General features: G+C 33.3%; 3 protein-coding genes across 8 annotated transcripts; 1 reads left to right on the top strand and 2 right to left on the bottom strand.

Annotated features, from left to right (window-relative positions):
- Nucleotides 1–810: 810 nt before the first annotated feature.
- LOC115974020 (G-type lectin S-receptor-like serine/threonine-protein kinase SD1-1) lies at nt 811–3,725 on the bottom strand. The gene is made up of 4 exons (XM_031094246.1): nt 3,621–3,725; nt 2,968–3,072; nt 2,557–2,857; nt 811–1,019 (listed from the first exon to the last, which is right to left on the bottom strand). Exons 1-4 carry the CDS (start codon nt 3,723–3,725, stop codon nt 811–813), a joined length of 720 nt encoding a protein of 239 aa, XP_030950106.1.
- Nucleotides 2,359–8,572, bottom strand: LOC115977478 (pentatricopeptide repeat-containing protein At5g56310-like). Of its 5 annotated transcripts, none has more exons than XM_031099342.1 (5): nt 6,042–8,572; nt 5,769–5,942; nt 4,212–4,328; nt 3,621–3,755; nt 2,360–2,857 (listed from the first exon to the last, which is right to left on the bottom strand). In XM_031099342.1, exon 1 carries the CDS (start codon nt 8,442–8,444, stop codon nt 6,810–6,812), a length of 1,635 nt encoding a protein of 544 aa, XP_030955202.1. In that variant the 5' UTR covers nt 8,445–8,572; the 3' UTR covers nt 2,360–2,857; nt 3,621–3,755; nt 4,212–4,328; nt 5,769–5,942; nt 6,042–6,809. The 5 variants fall into 5 exon arrangements, with proteins under 5 accessions (XP_030955207.1, XP_030955202.1, XP_030955203.1 ...); XM_031099343.1 differs by having other exon boundaries at nt 5,874–5,942; XM_031099347.1 differs by lacking the exon at nt 3,621–3,755 and having other exon boundaries at nt 2,359–2,857.
- Nucleotides 8,573–15,000: 6,428 nt separating this feature from the next.
- Nucleotides 15,001–20,403, top strand: LOC115977479. 2 transcript variants are annotated; one of them, XM_031099348.1, is made up of 4 exons: nt 15,001–15,184; nt 16,070–16,170; nt 18,009–18,670; nt 19,451–20,403. In XM_031099348.1, exons 3-4 carry the CDS (start codon nt 18,063–18,065, stop codon nt 20,133–20,135), a joined length of 1,293 nt encoding a protein of 430 aa, XP_030955208.1. In that variant the 5' UTR covers nt 15,001–15,184; nt 16,070–16,170; nt 18,009–18,062; the 3' UTR covers nt 20,136–20,403. The 2 variants fall into 2 exon arrangements, with proteins under 2 accessions (XP_030955208.1, XP_030955209.1); XM_031099349.1 differs by lacking the exon at nt 16,070–16,170.
- The last annotated feature ends 289 nt before the right edge of the window (nt 20,404–20,692 follow it).

Genomic DNA, 20,692 nt, shown 5'->3' with positions numbered 1-20,692 from the left:
ACCGAAAATCAAAACACTTAATTTGTCACCTATCACCTTCTCTAACATGAGAAGCCACTATAATTTGTTTAGAAATGAGTTATGTCCTGTGATTTTACACATTTTTAAAATTAAACTCATTGCTGGGCGGTTGCTGCATTTTTAATCCTAGAGATCAACACTTCCAATTCCATAAAAAAGAGATATAAGGGAGACATTGAATCTTCTTGTGTAATCTCTTTCTAGAGAAATTTCGTTCAAACCTAGGAGATAAAATTTTATACCTAATGACAGATCTACTAGCCCACCAAGGCATTTGTTAACTGAGCTGAATGCAATTCATTTGTTCTTGTTTTTGTTTTAAGGAGTATCGATGCAATTTGTTTGTTAATTGTGAATTACAAGTCTCATCGATTGATAACTAACAAAAATGATGGGAAAGGACAGAGTCTGAAAAAAAAAAAAAAAAGGCAAGGAATATTCTAGTTATTCCCCATGAAACCTAGGGACATTGCATAGTTGCATTCATCCATCCCCACAAGCCACACCATAAAAGGTTGTAACTATATATTTATCAGCCATCCAAACTTTGTTCTGCTTTAAGTTTTTGGGCATACAAGCCTTGTACAACAAGTTTTTGGGGGTAATTAACAAACAAACAAAGTGATGGTATGGTACCTTATATACGATCTTTGTACAAAGTAAGTAAATTCAGGTGACGGACGTCTAATGTGCATTTCACAATAACGTCTATGGCGTTTCTTGATGGAATCTGACAATTAGGCAATGGTGACAACTCTGTCAATATATCAATCAGATCTTCTATGCTTTTCATGCTGTCTTCACCTTCACTGATTGCAAGCCACTTGGGCACTTCAGCATTGCTAAAAGCCCTCTTTTGCTGAAAATATTTCCAACACTGGATTCAAAGGCAGGAAGGATTGTTGTATCATCACTTGCTTGAGATATAAATTTTGCTGCTGGTGTTGCCCTTGCCTGTCCCCCTATACTTTGTTGTTTGGCCATTTGATCCTCAATTGCTAGAACTCATTCAAGCAAAAAAAAAAAAAAAGTTGCTAGAACTCATTGAAGCAGCGATTAGACTGATCAAGGCAAAATATTTCGATTTTAATTCCTAGTGTTGACATCGGGAGATGTTCTAGTTTATTAGCAGAACCTATAACACGCTTTCAATCTTAATTCATCTTGTCAACCTCAAGATAGAGGAAACTTATGGCCTGTTTGGATGAAAGGGGAAAGGAGAGAGAGTGGAGGAGAGTAGAGTAGAGTAGAGTTGGCTGAAAATAAGCTAATTTTGTGCTAAATATACTCTACTTTACTCTACTCTATTCTACTCCCCCTCCTTCTCCCTCACCCTCACCCTCAATCCAAACAGACCATTAAAGAAGAACTACTAAAAGGAAAAACATTACAAAAATAGAAAAGTAATGGCCTGTTTGGAAGTTTAGAGAGAGAGAGGAGAGTAGAGGGGAGGAGAGTAGTGCGGAGAAAAGTAGAGGAGAATGGTTATACTCTAACTTGTTTGGATGTTTTTAAAATTAGTAAGGGGTAAGAGAATAATTAGTCATTTCTCTTGTTTGGATGTTTTAAAAATTAGAATGGAAAGGAGAGGAAATAATTTAAATAGACAAATTTATCCCTATTTGAAATGGACTTGCAACAATGGTCTATGATTAATTTGTTAGATTAAATAATTATGACTATAGCATGCAATATTTTTTTTTATAATTTTTTTTTTCCTGATGTGAATTAAATAATCAACATTGGTCTACGATTAAATATTTTTTCTACTTTTTTATTATACTAAAAAAATATCATCCTTAATTGATAATAATTAAAATAAGGAAAAAAATGTTTGGTTTATTTGTTTATTGAAAAAATCAACAAAATATTGAATTTTGAATTTTGAATTTTGACTTTTAACACATGATCCTTATAATTTCTTTCCAAGAATTCAACCTCGTTGACAATAAACTATAAGGTGACAAAATTGACAATTATTCAAAACAAGAAACAGGGGTTGACTATATCTTTCTATAACTATTGTCAAATATATGACTTATAAGAAATTAAAAATTTCCAGTTTGGTATTCTTATTCCGTGATCAGTGAGAATAAATATTGCAAGCTGCACAGAAAAATAATAGGTTGAAAAGGCTTCAAAATCTTCAGTCCTTTTTTCTTAAACCACTGTACTGAAGCTGCAATATCAGAGGACAAAATCCAATACATATGAAAAGATAGAAACTGTTAGGTCGCTTTAATTTGCCTGTGATTTTGTTCATTATGTCAGTGATGTGCTAGTCCTACTAATCACAGAATGAGTATTTGGAGGCTTTGACTGGCTTGGTAGTGGTTCACAGGTATATTGTGATCAATTCCAAATCGCTTCATTTTCAACAAATAAAGAGTTGACAATTACATAGAAATAACCAAAGAATACATATCTTCCTAACCCTTGTACATTTTAGATTTTGGAGGAAAATAAATTGAATCTACAAAGCTACGTATGCTTTGTGAAGAACATATACAGAGTTCTAATCACCATGCTACCTACCTTGTAACATTGTAATGGTTAATTCAGTTGCAGTATATGGAGTTTTCCCTGATGATGATGAGTCAGTCTCTGTAATAGACCTTTCTGTGTAAAATCCAGGCTGTTTTGGTTGAGGTAGTGAAGAATTCTCACTATCCAACATCAAAAGAACAGAAGTGATTAGGGGCCTGTCTTCAGGGTGTTGTTGCACACACAATAGACTGACTTGTATACATCGTAAGACTTCTGATGCAGGTATCAGCTTTTCCATCAGAGCATCCATCAGTTCCATGGCCCTGTTTTCGTTCCATAATTTCCATGCCTAAAAAAATTCCGAATTAATGAAAACAGTAACATATAGAAGGTAAAAAGATATAAGAAAATAATTGGTTTAACAATCCGAAGAAAGAAAATCTTCTGATTCAAACTCACATGTCCTAAAAGGTTGAAATCATGATCAGGATGATAAAATCCTCTATTCTTCTTTCCACTCACTATCTCTAAAACCAATACACCAAAGCTCATTGCATCAGTATTCTATATAAACGAAGGATGGTTTCATAATCTGTTGCGAACCAGCCATAAAAGGTTTTAACCATTGGCCATGTGCTTCTAAATTTAATTTGAAGTGTCAAAAGATAACACATTCAACTGACACCTCAGAAGATCTCCTCGGACTTTGGCTTAGGTAACTATTAGTGGGTTGTGGTTGCCTACCTCTTAAATTCAGTTTTTGACTTAAAAAAGGAAAAAGAAAGAAGCATCTAAGTATAATAATTCGTCTTCCAAATTGGGTTCAAATCAAGCATTTAAAAATGTTCATCAACCTATCAAAAAAAAAATAATAATAATAATAATAATGTTCATCAAACATTACATAGGAAAGTTGACAGGACAACATCTATTAATCAGTCATGACCTTCAAATATACATTGTCAGTTAAAATTTCCTCTCTACATCACTAGACAAGAAAATTTTCATTAACTTAAAATAACCTAATAGGAATTTAATCATGATATGCTAGTGCTACAGCTTGACTATTTAGAATTTATTAACTAACAAAATAAATCAGTGTATGGACGTACTTTAGGTGCTGTAATCTGGTTATCTCCTTCAAGTATGATACAACGATCACTCACTGAACTGGCTTGTAGATTGTGTTGGAGTGCCTCAATGGCATTGAGATCCATTCACAAGCATAAACTAGTTTTGTATTGGCCCTGATCAAGGAAGTTTAGCAATCAGGTCACTATTAGTGTACAAATGATCAAGCAATTGAAATGATTGTAAAAGAGTGGAACCAAAATTTATCAAACACATTGTGAGTAACTCTTTGAAACTTTAAAATTCTAGTAAAAAAAAAAAAACCCAAATCAGAAACCCATTCACAAAAAACAAGAAATTACCTAATAAAAATAAACAAGAAACACAGATCCATATATAGCTACAATATACAAATTTATGCAAGTTCATAATCTAGACTCATTCAAGCACTTTATCAAACACGTTATGAGCAATACTTTGAAGCTTTAAAATTCAAGTAAAAAAAGCAATCAGATCCAAAACCCACCCACAAATAACATGTTATTACCCCCACAAAATCACAATTTTAAGAACATAGTTATTTGATCCAACTCAAAAGAAACCCATGAAACAAAAAGAAAAATAAAGTTTACCTCTGAAAGAAAAACCCAGGCGTAAGAGACGATTGATTGTGAAAAAGTTGTGTGAGAGAGAGACAACGTGAAGTGTGGAAGAAATTGTGTGAGAGAGAGGCAGCGGAGTCTTCAAGGCTGAGAGAGTTGAGAGAAATTTGAGACCGATGAGAGAAATAACATGAATAATAACGTGAATTTATTTTATATAATCAGTTTGTAATTTTGTTAATTTAGAAAGGGTAAATTGGGAAATTCATTTGGTCAATAATTTATCTACTCTATTCTCCCTCCAAATCTCTTCAATTTGGGGGAATTAAAATGAGGGGTTAGAGGTAGTTGAAACCCCTCCAAACCCCTACCCCTCATTTCTTAAAAAAACTTCCAAATAAGGTAACTGAATTACACTCCCGCCCTTTCTCTACTCTCCTCCTTTTTTAAACATCCAAACAGAGAAAGAAAAAGGTTTAATCTACAATAAAGAACATTACTGTATTCACCAACATATTAAAATGCAATTTTGGAGCCATGGCATGAAGAAACCTTTCTTAATATTCAACCTTTGATACTGTTTTAGATATCAAATAATTTGGCAAACCAAGACTAAGATTCATCCCCCTTAAATTTTTTTCATTTTTAAAAATAAAATTTATAGATACAACACACTTGTTATGTTGGAATTATACTTAAAAAGTAATAATTTAAGAGAAACAAATATAATACATCTATCAATTAACAATTATATCATGTGCATATGTAATAAAAATCAACAATAAGATGTGAGAAATTTGCATACTAGATTATGTTATTCAAGGACCTTACAAGCAATCAGGATGCTCTCCCCAGTTGGTCAAGATTAACAAGAGCTTTATTTTCTCTTTCACACCCCCTTGCAAGTGTGGCCTTGACAATATTTATAATATTCAGAAAGGACATGACCAGCCATAAAATCCTTTTTATCGTAATAACACTTCATGTAACAGAAATGCTACATTTGTTAATAAACAACTTTATTAATTAGATTCATTAATGAAGAAGTTCATTAATGTGTTATTACTTTTACAACTCCATGCTAATACATGGATTCATCTATCGTTCATATCCAGGACTACTATAATGACAACACCTTTAATAGGAGTTCAAGTTACTGGTATTGACACGATAAATTTATTAAAGCCAATACTCAATGTGCATGAATCTCATTATGGAAGGACTTCCGAGATTATTATGCACTAACCATCGAAAGACTAGCCCTTATTGTCTTCCATAGTCTGAGCAATTTTAACTTGCACCTGCTTTCCATCATGGTCCAACAATGTACCTATCAGAATAGGTTACATCATGATGGATATGGTCAAGTCAAGGACTACAATGAATGCATTCATAATCTTAGTCTACTAAATCAAGTAGACCTATTTCAATATATCAATATCTTACATCATAAAAATATTGCATAATTTCACAAGAGACTGAATATTTATTTGTTAATAATAGAGGCATCATATATATTATGTTGAGCCACTTTATTCTAACATGTTAGATATTACGAAAGAACTAATGAGGGGCTTCAAGTGTCACCTTCTTCAGTGTAAGATCCAAATAAGGTCGTGGACTCCAAAAAATACAGACTGCACACTTGTTAGATATTACGAAAAGAACTAATGATTTGGCTTCAAGTGTCACCTTCTTGAGTGTAAGATACAGATAAAGGATGTGGACTCCATGTGTATGTTCCCAAGCCACCAGATCAGGCTAATGCAGCAAAGAATGAAAGAAACAATATTAGAAATTTTGCCAGAGATAAGATCATTTACTTAAATCTAGATACTGATGTTTGAGAACTACCAATACCTGAAAACCATTAGCAACATTATGTGGAAAATGCTCCCTAAATGTAGGGCCATGGTTTCTGTCAGCATCCAAGAAATCCATGAGTTCCCAAAGCAAAAATGCTCAACTTGAAGCCTAAACTTTTGAAATTTTGCGTAGCTACTTTGGGACTTTGACATTAGAATTCCCTTTGGCAACTGGCATCCACGTCAAAGTTTGAATTTTATATTGAAATATGGTGCAAGATGAGCAAAAGCGTCCTGTTATGATTCGAACATATCACCAGAGAAGTAGTAAATAGAAAATGCATAAGAAGCTAAGGACTTGGCTTGCTTCTTAACATGCTAATTACCAATAATCTCCATAGAGCAGGATACATCTGTAAATTGATGAAATTGATTCACATCCCTCAAAATTATCCTGTCGTACCTAGTGCACAAAACTCCCACTTTTACAAGGTCTGGAAAAGGTCATGGTAGGCAGTCTTATCTCCTGTCCATATATTATTTATATGAACTTGGTGGTTGCGTGACAATCTCCACAAATTGGAAGGTTTTTTGTCACACAAAGTAGTACAGTAGGACTGGTGTTTAAAAGCCCAAAAGCAATGGCTAACTTTTCACAGTGGATTTTCTTTCTACTCTTGAATAACATCATGCAAAACAAAACTAGTGTCAAGAGTTTAGCTAGCTGCCTTAATCTTGTCAGGCAATGCCTCCAATAACATATAAATTTCCTTCGCTTGAGGGTGAGATGCATCTCCACCAAGAAATAACTAGGCTTTCCCATTTATCTCATCCAACTGCATCCAGTACTTTTCTTCATGCCATGTAATTTTAGAAGAGCTCTCAAATTGTCCACCTCTTCCCACTTGCCAACTTCAGCATACATATTTGAAAGCAGGACATAATTCCCACTATTTTCTGGTTCTAAGACAAACAACTTTCTAGCTGCAATTTCTGCAATTTCCAAATTGTGGTGGCTCCGACAAGCAGCCAACAATGCACCCCATATGCTTGGTCCTGCTTGCATGGGCATTTGATCAATAAGCTCTTTTGCTTCCACCAATCGCCCTACACGAGCCAAAAGATCAACAACACAAGCATAATGTTCAACTCTTGGTTTGATAGAGTGTTCTGTGCTCATACAGTTGAAGTATTTCAAGCCAACATCAACAAGGCCCGAATGGCCACATCCAGATAATAACCCTGTAAATGTGATGGTATCCGGTTGAGTACCCTCTCGGATCATGTCCTCAAAAGTCCATACACATTCCATTCCGCATCCATGGGAAGTGTAAGCAGTTATCATCGTATTCCAAGTAACCAAATTCTTTTCACGTATCCTATCAAAACATTGACGAGCATCAGTGAGGCTTCCACATTTAGCATACATTGCAACAAGTGCTGTCAGCACAGAGGCATTCGAGTCCAAACCAATCTTACTAGCAAAATCATGAATCCGTCTCCCATGCTCAAGACCCGAAGACTCTGCACAAGCAGGAAGCACGCTCATTATAGTTACCCAATTAGGCTTTACCTCTGAATCTTCCTTCAACATCTCCTCAAACAAACACAATGCCTGCTCAGGCAATCCATTCTGCGTGTACCCCGATATCATAGCAGTCCAAGAAACAATATTCCTACACGGCATTGTTCTAAAAAAACCCTCAGCAACACAAATCTCCCCATCCTTCATATACCCCGCAATCAATGCATTCCAAGAAGAAACATCTCTCACAGACATTTTATCAAACACCTTATGAGCATCCCTCAACTTGCCACATTTCACATACATATCTATCAAGGAAGTCCCAACATACAAATCAAACACCAACCCAAGTCTCAAACTCATCCCATGAACACATTTCCCCATCCAACTACTCGACAAGTCCGCACAACACTTGAGCACAAAAGGGTATGTAAAGCTATCACCTTTAAGTCCAAGAGAGTGCATTTTAAAATATAAATCAATGACTGTTTTTGAATACCCATATAAAGCAGAAGCACGAAGTATAGAGTTGTATAAACGAACAGTTGGGAGATGGATTTTTTGAAACAGAGTCATGGCAGTGTTAAAATGACCAAAACTTGCATACATAGCTATCATCTTCGCAGCGAGGTAGGAATTGGGTTTGAGGCCACGAAGGGTTAAGTGAGCATGGATTTGTTGGCCTAGTTTGGAGAGGCTGAGGCCAGTTAAGAACTGGAAAATGGGTGCGTAGAAGAGAATGTGAGGTGGGTTTTGGTTGAGTAGTGGTTCTAAGAGGGCATGTAAGTGAGTGGAGGATTTGGGCTGTGATTGTGGTGGTGGAACATTGGTGCATTGAGAGTGAGAGTGAGAGTGAAGGCAGGAGAGAATGCATTTGAGTTTTGGGTTTGGGACTGTGGTTGATGTTGTGCGTAAGAGTTGGACATGCAGCATTGACAGAGAGATAAATGTCTGTGTCCAACTCAACTTTACGTAGGAAATATTAGGAAAGAATGTTGGGAGTTTATCAGTGTAAAACTTAAAATTGTAGTGTAGAGGACCAATCAAATCTTTTTGCTAAAGATGATATTTGTTTCCACTGATTGAGTTTGCTAATATGCTATAAGCAAATCACCTCTAGATATTTATTTAACTAAGACTGAATATATAAATAGCAATTTTAGAGAATTTGTGAATTTCACTCTAATGGTTTGCAGAGTCTATAAAAAGTTTTAAAATTCATTGAAATGTGTAAATAAGTGAATATGGATGAATAGTGATCAATGAAAAGTTGCGTTTGAAAATGTTAACCTGAAATAACACCGTGATTGATATAAAATTATAAGTTCTCTAAAATGTTGTTTTGGTTGATACTAGTCGTTAGGGACCAAAAATAAGAAAAAAAATAAGCCTCCTTTCCCTTTTTTTTTTTTCCTCCAAAATTATGCAAAACGCACATTTTGCAATTTTCTTAATCAAGCAAGAATGAGCTTACTTGGGCAGACTTACTATCTTACTCAAGCAACAACTGAGCCAGCTCTTGCTCGTGCGTATGTGCACCTCACTCATATTCGCTTGACCAAAATACTGATTCACTAACTTCGTTTCTTGATCTAGGAATTCATTTACCTATCAACATTGTGACATTGTTCAAGCAAGCCACTAAACTTAGTTTTTAATTTTCAAAACTTTTTCTTTATTATGGTACTATCAAAGCAAAATTATTTATATTACAACCTATAAAAAAGAAAAGTGAAAGCATGGTGAAAGATAATAGTTTCAAATCCATTTGTCTCTTAACATTTTTTTGTTGGAATTGAAATGTACGTTAGACTTTTTTAATTTTTTAAATGACATTTTTAGATCAAATTAGTTGCATAGAGCTTTAATTTGAGGTATGTTTTCCCATTTTTTTTTTTTTTTTTTTTTTTTTTTTTTTTTTTCTCTAAAAAAAATTCATCTGAGATATATTTTCCTGAATTAAATTTTTGTTCATAAAAATATTCTGAATTACAAGAAATACAAATGATTTTTCACGTAAGCCAATTAACAGAATTTTTTTGGGATTAAGTTTCAAGAATGCAACCAAATATAAGAAACCGAGCCTAGCCAACAATCTAACAAACAACCTATGGAATCCAAGTCTAAGCCTAACTGAACATAGCCTTGCCTATTTTTGGGTCTACCAGTTTTTGTCCATTACTCTCATTAATACCTATTAAAAAAGAAGGGGCCCAAAGTAAGTGCGTGTGTGTCTATTATTGCATTAAAACCTAGGATAAATAAGGCCCAAAGTAATTACATAAGTGTGTGTGGTCCATCATCCATGGAAATTTACAATGATTGGCACAGATCTCAAAGTCAAAGCCCAGATTAGCTGAAATGGGTCTGCCACTTTATATCCATTATTACATTGACACCGGTTAAAAAAAAGGGTTTTATTACCTAACGCACTTAAAACATGTATTAATAAACTATTTTAATTTTTTTTTAAGAAAAAAAAATGACTAATTTTTTTGATAATATTTTCAATTTTTCATAATTTTTTTTTCTAAAATAAATAATTAATATATGCCTTAAGGGCATTCATTAATTGGACCCTTAAAAAAATGGCCCAAAGTGGAGTGTGTATCTATTATTTAATTAAACCTATCAAAAAATGCAAGGCCCAAAGAAAGTAAAGCTTCGTTTAGATCACGTCTACATGTCTACGTTTCTGCCTTTTTGCCTTTTTTTTTTTTTTTGACCAGTGCATTTTGCACTGTTTATGGGACATGAACAATACATTAAGGCAAAACTACAGCGTTTTCAACAGTGAATAGTAACTCAGATTTTTTTATTTTATTTTCAGTAATAAGTTTTCAGTTTTTAGCAAAATAAGCGGTATCTAAACACACACTAAGTGAAAGAGAGAGATTTCGTCTTTTTAAGAAACATGATTTGTGTCTTTTTACTTGAAATGTAGAAAGTTCATTTCACATTTTCACGGTTAATGTTTTATTTTAAGTTGAATTATAACTCATAACATTTGGATTTAGAGATCATTAATATAATATAAAGACGTAACATTCTTATTCTACATACTTATCTCAAACCGAATGATAGAGATACTGAAAACATAACGTCTCAAACTAGTGTTGGATAATATTAACTCTTTTTGCTTTTTATCTCACCTTTTACTAAGTAAATAACAAAGTTAACCTTTTTAAAAATAAGTGAATTTTTATCTTTTCGTTTTGCCTTTAGTAAATAAGATACCAAAATCTATGTGAAACAGATAATCAAGTCTTGAAGGATGTATAATATTGATATAGAAATGATAACCGTATAAAATACCGAAGGAGTAGGTGGGATGGTTGGTCCAAATTAAATTATATTTTTTACAAAGAAATAATTAAGCCATGCAACATTTTGAAGCTTTTAAATTGTAGGTTGGCTTAGAAGAGGCATAGCAGCTTAGGCCAGAGCCAGACTGTCCTTGCGTGACTATCAGTATTTTGATTTGGTCTTTGGCTATTAGTTTGCTATAATTTTTTTTTTTTTTTTTTAACGAATATAAAATATAACTTGTTTAGTTGATACCTAATAGCAAATAAATTCTTTTAACCCTTCAACGATTTTAATAATAATCTTATGTATCGGATATATATATTCTCGGTTATAGTATGTGCGCGTTATAAATTATAGTGGTATGAAACTGATATGCATGTATGTGAACTGTGAAACATAAGATATCTTCTCTAAAAAACCTGAATTCTATGGTATTTAGTCAACATCCTCATATGTCTCCCATAGTTTTGTTATTTAGCTTTCAATTTCTGAATTTTAAAATGTTCCAACTTTTTTTGTTTAGTAGACTATCCATAAGTTGTTGAAAACCTTCTCATTTTGCATGTTCCTGAGAGCGGAGTAGTTCAAATTTGGAGCCCACAGCTTCGTGCATGCACATGCGGGAAAAGTTGTCCATATGTTTATACTTTATATCCCATTTGATTATCAGCCCCGGCCATATATTGTTGACCAGTGCAGTTTTGTCCAATCATCGATCTTCTTCTAGGTGACTCTGGTAAGTATGTTCCTTCTCGAGATAATTATTAGATATTTTTAAAGTAAGTGACGTAGTGCTCTCATATTTTACATTTATCATGGATACTACCATAAGTTTAATTAGTTAGATTCCTTATGAGAGAATGAAGTATCGTGTTATCGTATTCTGAGAGTATTTAATAATTACTCGTTCATTCCTTCTCCCATTGTTTTTTAATTAGTATTTTTTTTTTTGGGTTGCGCTCTTGCTTGTACTTATTTTAATTTTAAGAGTTGATTTGATCATTGGATGCATTGAAAATCTATGTTTAGCATTTGATTTTGTCATTTTGTGATGTGATTTCGTTTCTAAAATGGTATGGGTCCATTTTTCCTCAATTTAAAAGGACTTTTCTCGTAACTATGATAATCCTTTATTATCATTGATAAATATGTTAATTGCGCTATTTTCGGTTGTGGAATTAATTAAGTACCAAGTGTCAACATCAATACTATTTCAACTTGTCTGCTTTTATTCATGCTATGAATAGTGCTGTTTTTGGAGCAAATGAGATTTTTCCCTTATATTTTTTTTAAAAAATCTAGCAATATATCCCTGTTTTGAAACTATTTAGATTCGTGTCCCTGTTTTGAAACTTGATTTTCTCAAAATCGAGTTTCAATGTAAAACTCAATTTGTAAAAAATCGAGTATAGGCGATCAAACTTAAAAAAAAAAAAATATATATATATATATATATATTATGGAACTGTTCCATGAACTCGAGTTCCTTTCAAGAAACTCGAGTTCAGGAAGCTCGAGTTCCATTAAAGAAACTTGAGTTACATGAAATCGAGTTCCTTGAATGGAATTCGAGCTCCACGAACTTGAGTTCCACAATTTATTTATTTTTTTTTTTTTTAAGTTTCATTTGGCATAACTCGATTTTAAACCAATCAAGTTTTACATTGAAACTCGATTTTAAGAAAATCAAGTTTCAAAACAAGGATACAGACCTAAATAGTTTCAAAACAGAGACATATTGCTAGATTTTTTTTTTTTTTTTTTTTTTTTTTTAAATAAGGTCAAAAGCCTAGAATTCACGCAGTTTTTGTAGTTTTATTTATGAGTAATGCTATAGACACAAACTATTTTACAACATTTTTACAAATTGATGTGACAAATTCTTACTAGTTCTAATATGTGTCCATTACTAATATCACATTTTTACTTACAATAACTATTTAAAAAATGCTAAAGTCACATTAGCAGTTTGTAAAAATATTGTAAAATAGTTTATGTCTGTAACATTACTTTTTATTTTATATTTCTTTGCTGCCTTTTACTTTAATGTAAATAAGAGTAACTTGTATCACGCCCTTTGATTAATGCAAGTAAATTTCTTCAATTTCATAATTGTTGGACATATTTGCATTAGTTTAAATATTATTTTCCAACCTCTCCTCCCTAACAAGTCATTTTGATTGAGACATATGAAATCCATTTGATTCACTTGAAAAAAAAATTCAATTCAATCATTTGAGTTAGTAAATAATTTTTTGTAAAACAATTTTTCTTCCTTATCAATCCCCATTAAAAGAGAATGATTGGAAAGTGTAATTTATTATTTTTAAAATTAAATTACATCTAATATTATAGAGTTTAAAATATAATTTTCCCTTCTTCTTTTTTTTAATCTAATTTTTTTTAATTAAAATTTTCTGGTAGAAACTTAAAATATGGAATTTGTTAGGGGCACCCCAAAGTTTAGGAGCTCTTAACCCAATCCAAATGCCTTTTTATCTTGAATAAGTCTAGTGTCACACATTTTGGCACAACAAATCTCACAACTCACTCATATGATGAGTTGTGGTTGGTGGAGGGTTGTTCTCATACAGACCCACTATCATCTCTTTATCAATCATAGTCCGTTATATGATGAGTTGTAACATTTATTGTGCTAAAATATGTGGCAGGAGACCTGTTCTTCTATCTTTGGTACTTTGTGGGAGTCCTTTGTGGACTGACTCAGATCTTTTCTTTTTCCTTTTAAAAAGTAAAGTCATATTTTCATAGACAAATAATAATAATAATAAAAATTCATAGACAAAATAAAGCGGGCCTTTCCCGTCGCACGTTGGGCTGCCTCTAAAAGACAAATTTTTTTTGTCCTTGTAACCCAAATTATTAAGAAGATTCTTTTTTTTTTTCAACAAAAACAAGAAGATTCTTTTTCGTTTAATCTCCAACGGGGATCCCCAGTTGTTCTATTTTTGTAGTTGAAATATATTTTTAGTATTGACTAGGTCTTTTAAATAAGCAGAAAAAGAATGAGTCACATATGGAATTTTATATCAAACTTAGGATTTTTTTTTTTTAATAAAAATTATCTATATGAAACCAATAAAACTAGGAATACAACAAAAATTCACATAAATTAACAAACTTAGAGGGCCTATCTTAATAAGGCTATAAATAAATTGAGTTGTTTATGAACTTTTAGGGTCTTTTTTTTTAGAAGGAATACTTAGGATTTGATTAGAAAAAAACTTATTTATTTTTGTTCATTTAGTAAATGAGTCAAGTTCAAGTATAAGTTTAGATTTGACTATTGGATATGATAATATACTCATGAATAAGCTTGTGAGTACAAGACTCCATTAAAGTATATATAAGTATAATATTAAATGTTTATATGTATAAATATACTTATATAGACTTAAAATTAGATTGTGTAAGTTTATAAATAAATTCATAAGATATCATCTTATTATTTGTAGTTTATTCATAATATAAATGATATATTTTGTAGTAAAATTATATATAATTATTAACAATACAAGGTTGTTGAATACAGTTTTTATAAGTTCATAAATGAAATTTTTTTTATCTAATTAACTCAAATAATATAATTTCAACTAAAAACTTAGTTGTTAATTATTAGTATATATTTGTGAAAAGGTAAAAAAAAAAAAAAAATCATAATTTTTACTATATACTAAAGAAGAATAGGTTAATTAAGTAGTTAGTGTCTTTTTAAAAAAGGAAACTTATAAGAAAAACTCCAGTTTATTGAATAAGAAATATTGAACCAAATTTGAACATGCCTTTTTTTTTTTTTTTTCTTGTCTATTTGCACTGTAATAATTACTTGGTATATAAATACAAAAAATTTAGGAGTTGAGCCAATTAAAATCATGAATTTAAAAACTAGATTGCATTAGTCGGTTCCACTGAAAACTGGAGTCTAATATGGTCTGGTAAAAATCAACAATTCAACCATAAAAATTTTCAATTGAGTAATAATAACAAAAGACTATAAAATTTTTCAATTATTTGACCGGTCCAGTCTTAAAAACAAGGACTAAAACCCATTCCTTCTTCTTATTTTGAGCTGTACTTTTAAGCTCATTTTTAATAGAGGTGTCTAATATTATTATTATTATTATGTGAGTGCATTACAGTTGTGAAATATTTTACTTATTGCATTTAATATTTTCTTCTCTGTTTCTTCCTTGTTCATTCAACTCCTCTCAGACACATTCATGACTCTGGCTCTGGCTCTTTCTCTGACTCACCCACTTCTGCTCAAACCCAACGCCACGGTCTTGACCTTTAGCCTTTTGTTTCCTCAAGGACCCGACCCGACGCTTTGGGAACAAACACAGGTGAGTCTTTTTGTTTTTGATTGAAACTGAACTAAACATGAGTGGGAAAAAGTGTAAACTCTAGAGCTGAAAAATGAAGTACTTATGTTTCTTTCTTTTTTTTTAGACATGGGAGTTTTTGAGAAAATCCCATGTGTTAGTTAAGGAATCTGAATTATGATCACTTTAGCTGAACTTGTTAAATGCTTTGAATGAATAGCGTTTTTAATTTGTATTGTATGGAAGGTGAAAATCAAAAGTTCATGGTTGTTGTGATGAGAGTGGAGAGTGGGTGGGTGATTGCTTGTGTTGTTTTGGAACCATATAGGAAAAGGTGAGAGAGGGGAGCTGATTATTTGTTTTGGGCTGTTATGGGTTGTTTTTGGTTAGGATTTTGGAAAGTGGGTATAACTAGTTTAAGAGAATGGGGAGATGTATTGTGCTCGTGTGAAGCAAGATTTATGCGGGTTTTAGTTAGCTCAGTTGGTAAAGAATTGGGTTCAAATCTCGCTTACATTGGAGACTTAGCCTGACTGTAAAAGACGATTATCATGGAGTAGATACTAGAGGTTTGCCTATAATGTCTTGAAAATTAGGATTTTAAGCCTTCTTGAGCTGGTTGAAGTTGAAGCCAAAGTCCATAGAGAGAGAGAGAGAGAGAGATGATTTGGGTGGGGTTGTCCTTGTGATTCGTGCACAGGCTACAGGATATTATTATAATCCCCATTGTAAGTAAGTAGGAGACATATTGTTTAATTTCAATTACCAAAACTTTAATAGTTATATAGTAATAGTTATGGATGGAATACAAAGTTCATTTTGGGAACTGTATCTGTTTGTTCAACTAATCCCTCCCGCAATCATTACTATTATTGAAATTCCCACATTATTTTTTATTTACTGTAGACTTTAGAGAGCCAAACCCAACACTTTGTTTAGAGCTAGATACAGGGAAAGAGAGTCAAGGATCTCATGCCCCCAATTCTCAAATGTTGTTATGAAGAAAGGTAAGTTGAAGGGTCTTTTATATATTTATTTTAATTATTTATTCTTGTTTTGTTTTAGTTTCATATCATCTTCTAGTTTTGCTTTTCTTTCTTTTCAAACTGCTTGTTATGTGGTTTTGACTTTGGTTGCTATCTGTTTGTTCTTGGTTTTTGTTTGTGCTTAAGTAGTGAGCTACTTTTGGTTGGGATTTCATTTGTGGGTTGCTCATTTCTTAGCTAAACTTGAAGGATTTATTATTATTTTTTTTCTATGTGGGCCAACAGGTAACACCTTGGTTTGAATAAATTTTTTTGCTTATAGTTATAGTACTTCCTTTTATATCAATTATCTTTTGGGTGCAAGAGTTTTGTTGGCATGTTTTGGTTGCTTACCCACTTACCACTCCAAAGTTTGTTGAATTTTATAAGTATTTTGTCATTCTTTTGTAAATAATTTGAAGTGCAAATTGAATTCTCAGAATTGTATTTTCTGTTTATTTGAAAAGAAAATGCAGGAAAAGGAAAGTCCTGAGATTATTGGTTTGGGACTTGGATGGATTATGCTAAAAGCTCAACTTAACTGATCATATTTAGATCATTTGCTTATTTGAGTTTCTCATGTTATCAGACTTAAAAGAGCAAAAGATCAATTCTTCCAAAATAGGATATAAGTTCCAGTTAAAGTGTGAAAAATAAAGCAATGTTAATGAAACAACTATAAGCATAATCCTGCTTTGTGATATTGGTGTAAAAGCAAGCAGAGGAAGTACCTAATGCAATACTACTAGATTTTAATAAATAATACCCACAAGGAAAATTATGAGATGCCTACAACAAAAAGACATATATTGGAACCACTTATGGCATGGAAAATCTTGACAAAGAGGGGAGTCGCATGTATGCTGAGTCCAACCCTTCCAAAAAAAGTCAAAAGAAATGTTTTACCTAAGACGAAAACTGATTTGATTCTAAGCTTGCTTAGATATCAATATTTTTAGCTCTAACACAGCTTCCCTTCTTTGAGAAACTAGCTGATGTGCCTAATTTCGATAAGATATCTTTCTTTCTTAAGGAATTATTAAGCATATTCTTTTCTTCTATCTAAATGTTGCCAATAAACAAAAGGAATGTCAGACAAGAAAGCAAGATCTTGTTCACATTTAGTATCTTTCATACATATGTTTGCAGAAGCCAAAACAGAAGTTACCTTTTGATTGAACAAAATTGGTTGCATGTTAAAAATCTGTTAATGTGTTCTTTCTAATCGGTTCTGGTTGATTCTTTATTTCATTGGATTGAGAGGTTCAGACAGAGGCCCATACAACAAATTCTTGTTTTCCTGTATTGATGATGCTACTCCTTGTAATTTGTTGTTCGGTTGTTGAAATTAGTAGTATTTAGCATGAGTTGATAGGCTGCTTGTTTGGTGCAAATGGTCAAGAAATTCCTAATGTTTGACAAAACTCATATCAATGCATGGGCCCTTAGATACATAAATAATCTATGTATGAGTATATTTCCACACAAATGATGTAACCTGTTTCTTCTTTTGGTCAAAGTGTAACCTATTTTTCAACAAACTGACCACATGTTGATAGTTTGGCAATAAGACTTTTTATTTTTATTTTTTTTTATCCTACATCAGCTTATCATCATTTTACTTTTATGAACTACAATTCTGATGGCTCCTCTTCACCTCTCTGTTTTAGATTTTCATTTTTAATAAAGGGTATTTCTTACTTGCTGCAAATTGTTAAAATTATCACCTCAAGAATAGGAACATTAAATGGGAACACCTGATAACATAGATGGAAGTTTTTGTTTGCTGCCTAATTGTCACTTGTCTCCTGATGCCACAGGGTTCTTGAACTATTTAAGAATAGATCTACAATGGCAAAAGATTTGTGACCATAATGGATCCTCAGGCTTTTATTAGATTGTCTATAGGCTCATTGTGGCTGAGGATACCTGGAGCAGCTTTGAACTCGGTGAATTCTGGAATTCATGCAATCTCTTCGCCATGTTCATGCGAAATTCGTCTTCGAGGTTTTCCCGTGCAGACTACATCAGTACCCTTAATAACCTCTCCTGAAGTTACACATGATTCTCACAGCATTGCCTCGAGCTTTTATCTTGAAGAATCTGATCTGAAGGCATTGTTGGCACCTGGCTGTTTTTATAACAGTCATTCGTGTTTGGAGATTGCTGTTTTTTCAGGAAGGAAGGGGTCCCATTGTGGTGTAGGCATCAAGAGGCAGCAGATTGGGACATTTAAACTGGAGGTAGGTCCTGAATGGGGTGAAGGGAGGCCAGTGATTCTTTTTAATGGTTGGATTGGTATTGGCAAAAGCAAGCAGGAATGTGGAAGACCAGGAGCAGAGCTTCATTTGAGAGTGAAACTGGACCCTGATCCAAGATACGTTTTCAAGTTTGAAGATTTGACCAGATTGAGTCCTCAAATAGTTCAACTTCAAGGTTCCATTAAGCAGCCTATCTTCAGTTGCAAGTTTAGTCGAGAAAGGTGATATGATTTACATGATCTCTTCTACTTTGATCAGTCGTATAAAACCTTCAAACTTGATAAGAGTATTACCTTCCATGCCAAAATATATGAGAGCTTTTTTTTTAAAATTTTTTGGGTTGTCCGTTGTCATCCCAAATATATGAAACTTTCCAAAAGTGAATATTTCATTTTCTATATTATCCTTTTTAAAAAAATAATACGGAAAAGATTATTATTAAAAGTCGTGCCATTTCTAATAAAGAGTAAAGGACATTTTAAGAAGATTATTATATTTTTTATTTTTCATTAATAATTGTGTCATTTCAAATGTTTTATCTATAGTGTGGAGAGTATCTAATATTGATATCTTGAGAAAAATTTAATATTCTTATTAAGTTTTCAAAAGGTCTTTGCTAGCTTTAGATTCTTGTAGGATGGGTAAGCTTTATGAATGGTGTAGTTTTGGCTACATCTGTTTCAGGAGATACTCCTTTAAGGTAGATGGAACTTTGGGTGACATGCACCTTTTGAGTGAAAGAAGCACGAAACTTTTCTTCCTTATAATAGAAATATAGAATTGGCAAGGGAAGTGATCTTTCTTGATGCTTTATTTGACCACCAATGAACAACAGGAAATGTAACCATGGGTCTCTTGCTTTTTGTGACAAATATTGTGCATGAAAAGGATTTTTATACTATTTTCTTGTTTCCGTTTCTCTGTTAGTCATGTAATTGAGTAGGATGAACTTTTGTTTTCCATTAATTTTTTGATAGTGATTAATGATAATGAATTGACAGGGTACCCCAGGTGGATCCATTGAGCACTTACTGGTCAGTTTCTGCTGATGGTTCTGACCTAGAGATGGAGAGAAGAGAAAGGAAGGGGTGGAAGGTGAAGATACATGATCTCTCTGGCTCGGCTGTTGCCGCCGCCTTTATTACAACTCCATTTGTGCCAGCAACAGGTTGTGATTGGGTGGCCAGGTCCAACCCAGGAGCTTGGTTAATTGTTCGCCCTGATATTTGTAGGCCTGAGAGTTGGCAGCCATGGGGAAAGCTTGAGGCATGGCGTGAACGTGGCATCAGAGATTCTGTCTGCTGTCGATTTCGCCTTCTTTCTGATGGCCAAGAGGGAGGGGAGCTTCTCGTGTCTGAGATTTTTATCAATGCTGAAAAGGGTGGGGAGTTTTTCATAGACACTGACAGACAAATGCGAGCAGCAGCAGCAAGTCCAATACCAAGCCCGCAAAGCAGTGGAGACTTTGCAGCGTTGGCTCTAGCTGTTGGAGGTTTTGTCATGAGCTGTAGAGTGCAAGGGGAAGGGAAGAGTAGCAAGCCATTGGTACAACTGGCCATGCGACATGTAACATGTGTGGAGGATGCTGCCATTTTCATGGCACTTGCAGCAGCTGTTGATCTCAGCATTGAGGCATGCAGGCCCTTCCGTAGGAAGATCAAGAGAGGGTCTCACCATTCTTTGTGATGTATGTAGAAAATTGTGATGATTAATTTCCACGAACACAATACTTTTTCTATGATTGCTGGGATATTTGGCATTGTACAGGATTCCCTAATTAGATACTGACTTCCAAAAATTGTTTGACTCAAGCATAGTATTTACAGACTGCAAGAGAGCAATCTGCCCATGCATCACTTGGGGCTTTTGTACATTTTTTGGGTTTCTGGGGGTGGTATTTTCTTTCCAAAATCCACCAGAAGTTGTGAACTTAGTTGCTGTTCATATTTCCACAGAGGATATTTCCAAAACTTTTAAAGTTATTAAAGGCTGAATTAACAGATTGTCATAGGGTTTAACTAATTGGGACACAGGTAACTAGTTGACTTGCTGGGAGTAGGGTAATCCATATTGATAACCTCTCTTATATCCTGTTTACTAAGTTCTTTCCAAAAAAATTGAATATGTTTTGTCCACTCTATTGCAATATGAGCAGAATTAAGCGAAGAGCATTTTGGACTGAAATCTTGTTAACTGAAATATGGTTTGTCCTGATTTCCTATGGAGTATGACTTAGATGTGTT

The sequence above is a fragment of the Quercus lobata genome, chromosome 2, assembly GCF_001633185.2.
Source record: "Quercus lobata isolate SW786 chromosome 2, ValleyOak3.0 Primary Assembly, whole genome shotgun sequence".
NCBI classification, from domain to species: domain Eukaryota; kingdom Viridiplantae; phylum Streptophyta; class Magnoliopsida; order Fagales; family Fagaceae; genus Quercus; species Quercus lobata.
The sequence above is the reverse complement of the archived record's forward strand: the minus strand, read 5'-3'. Positions and strand labels throughout refer to the sequence as shown.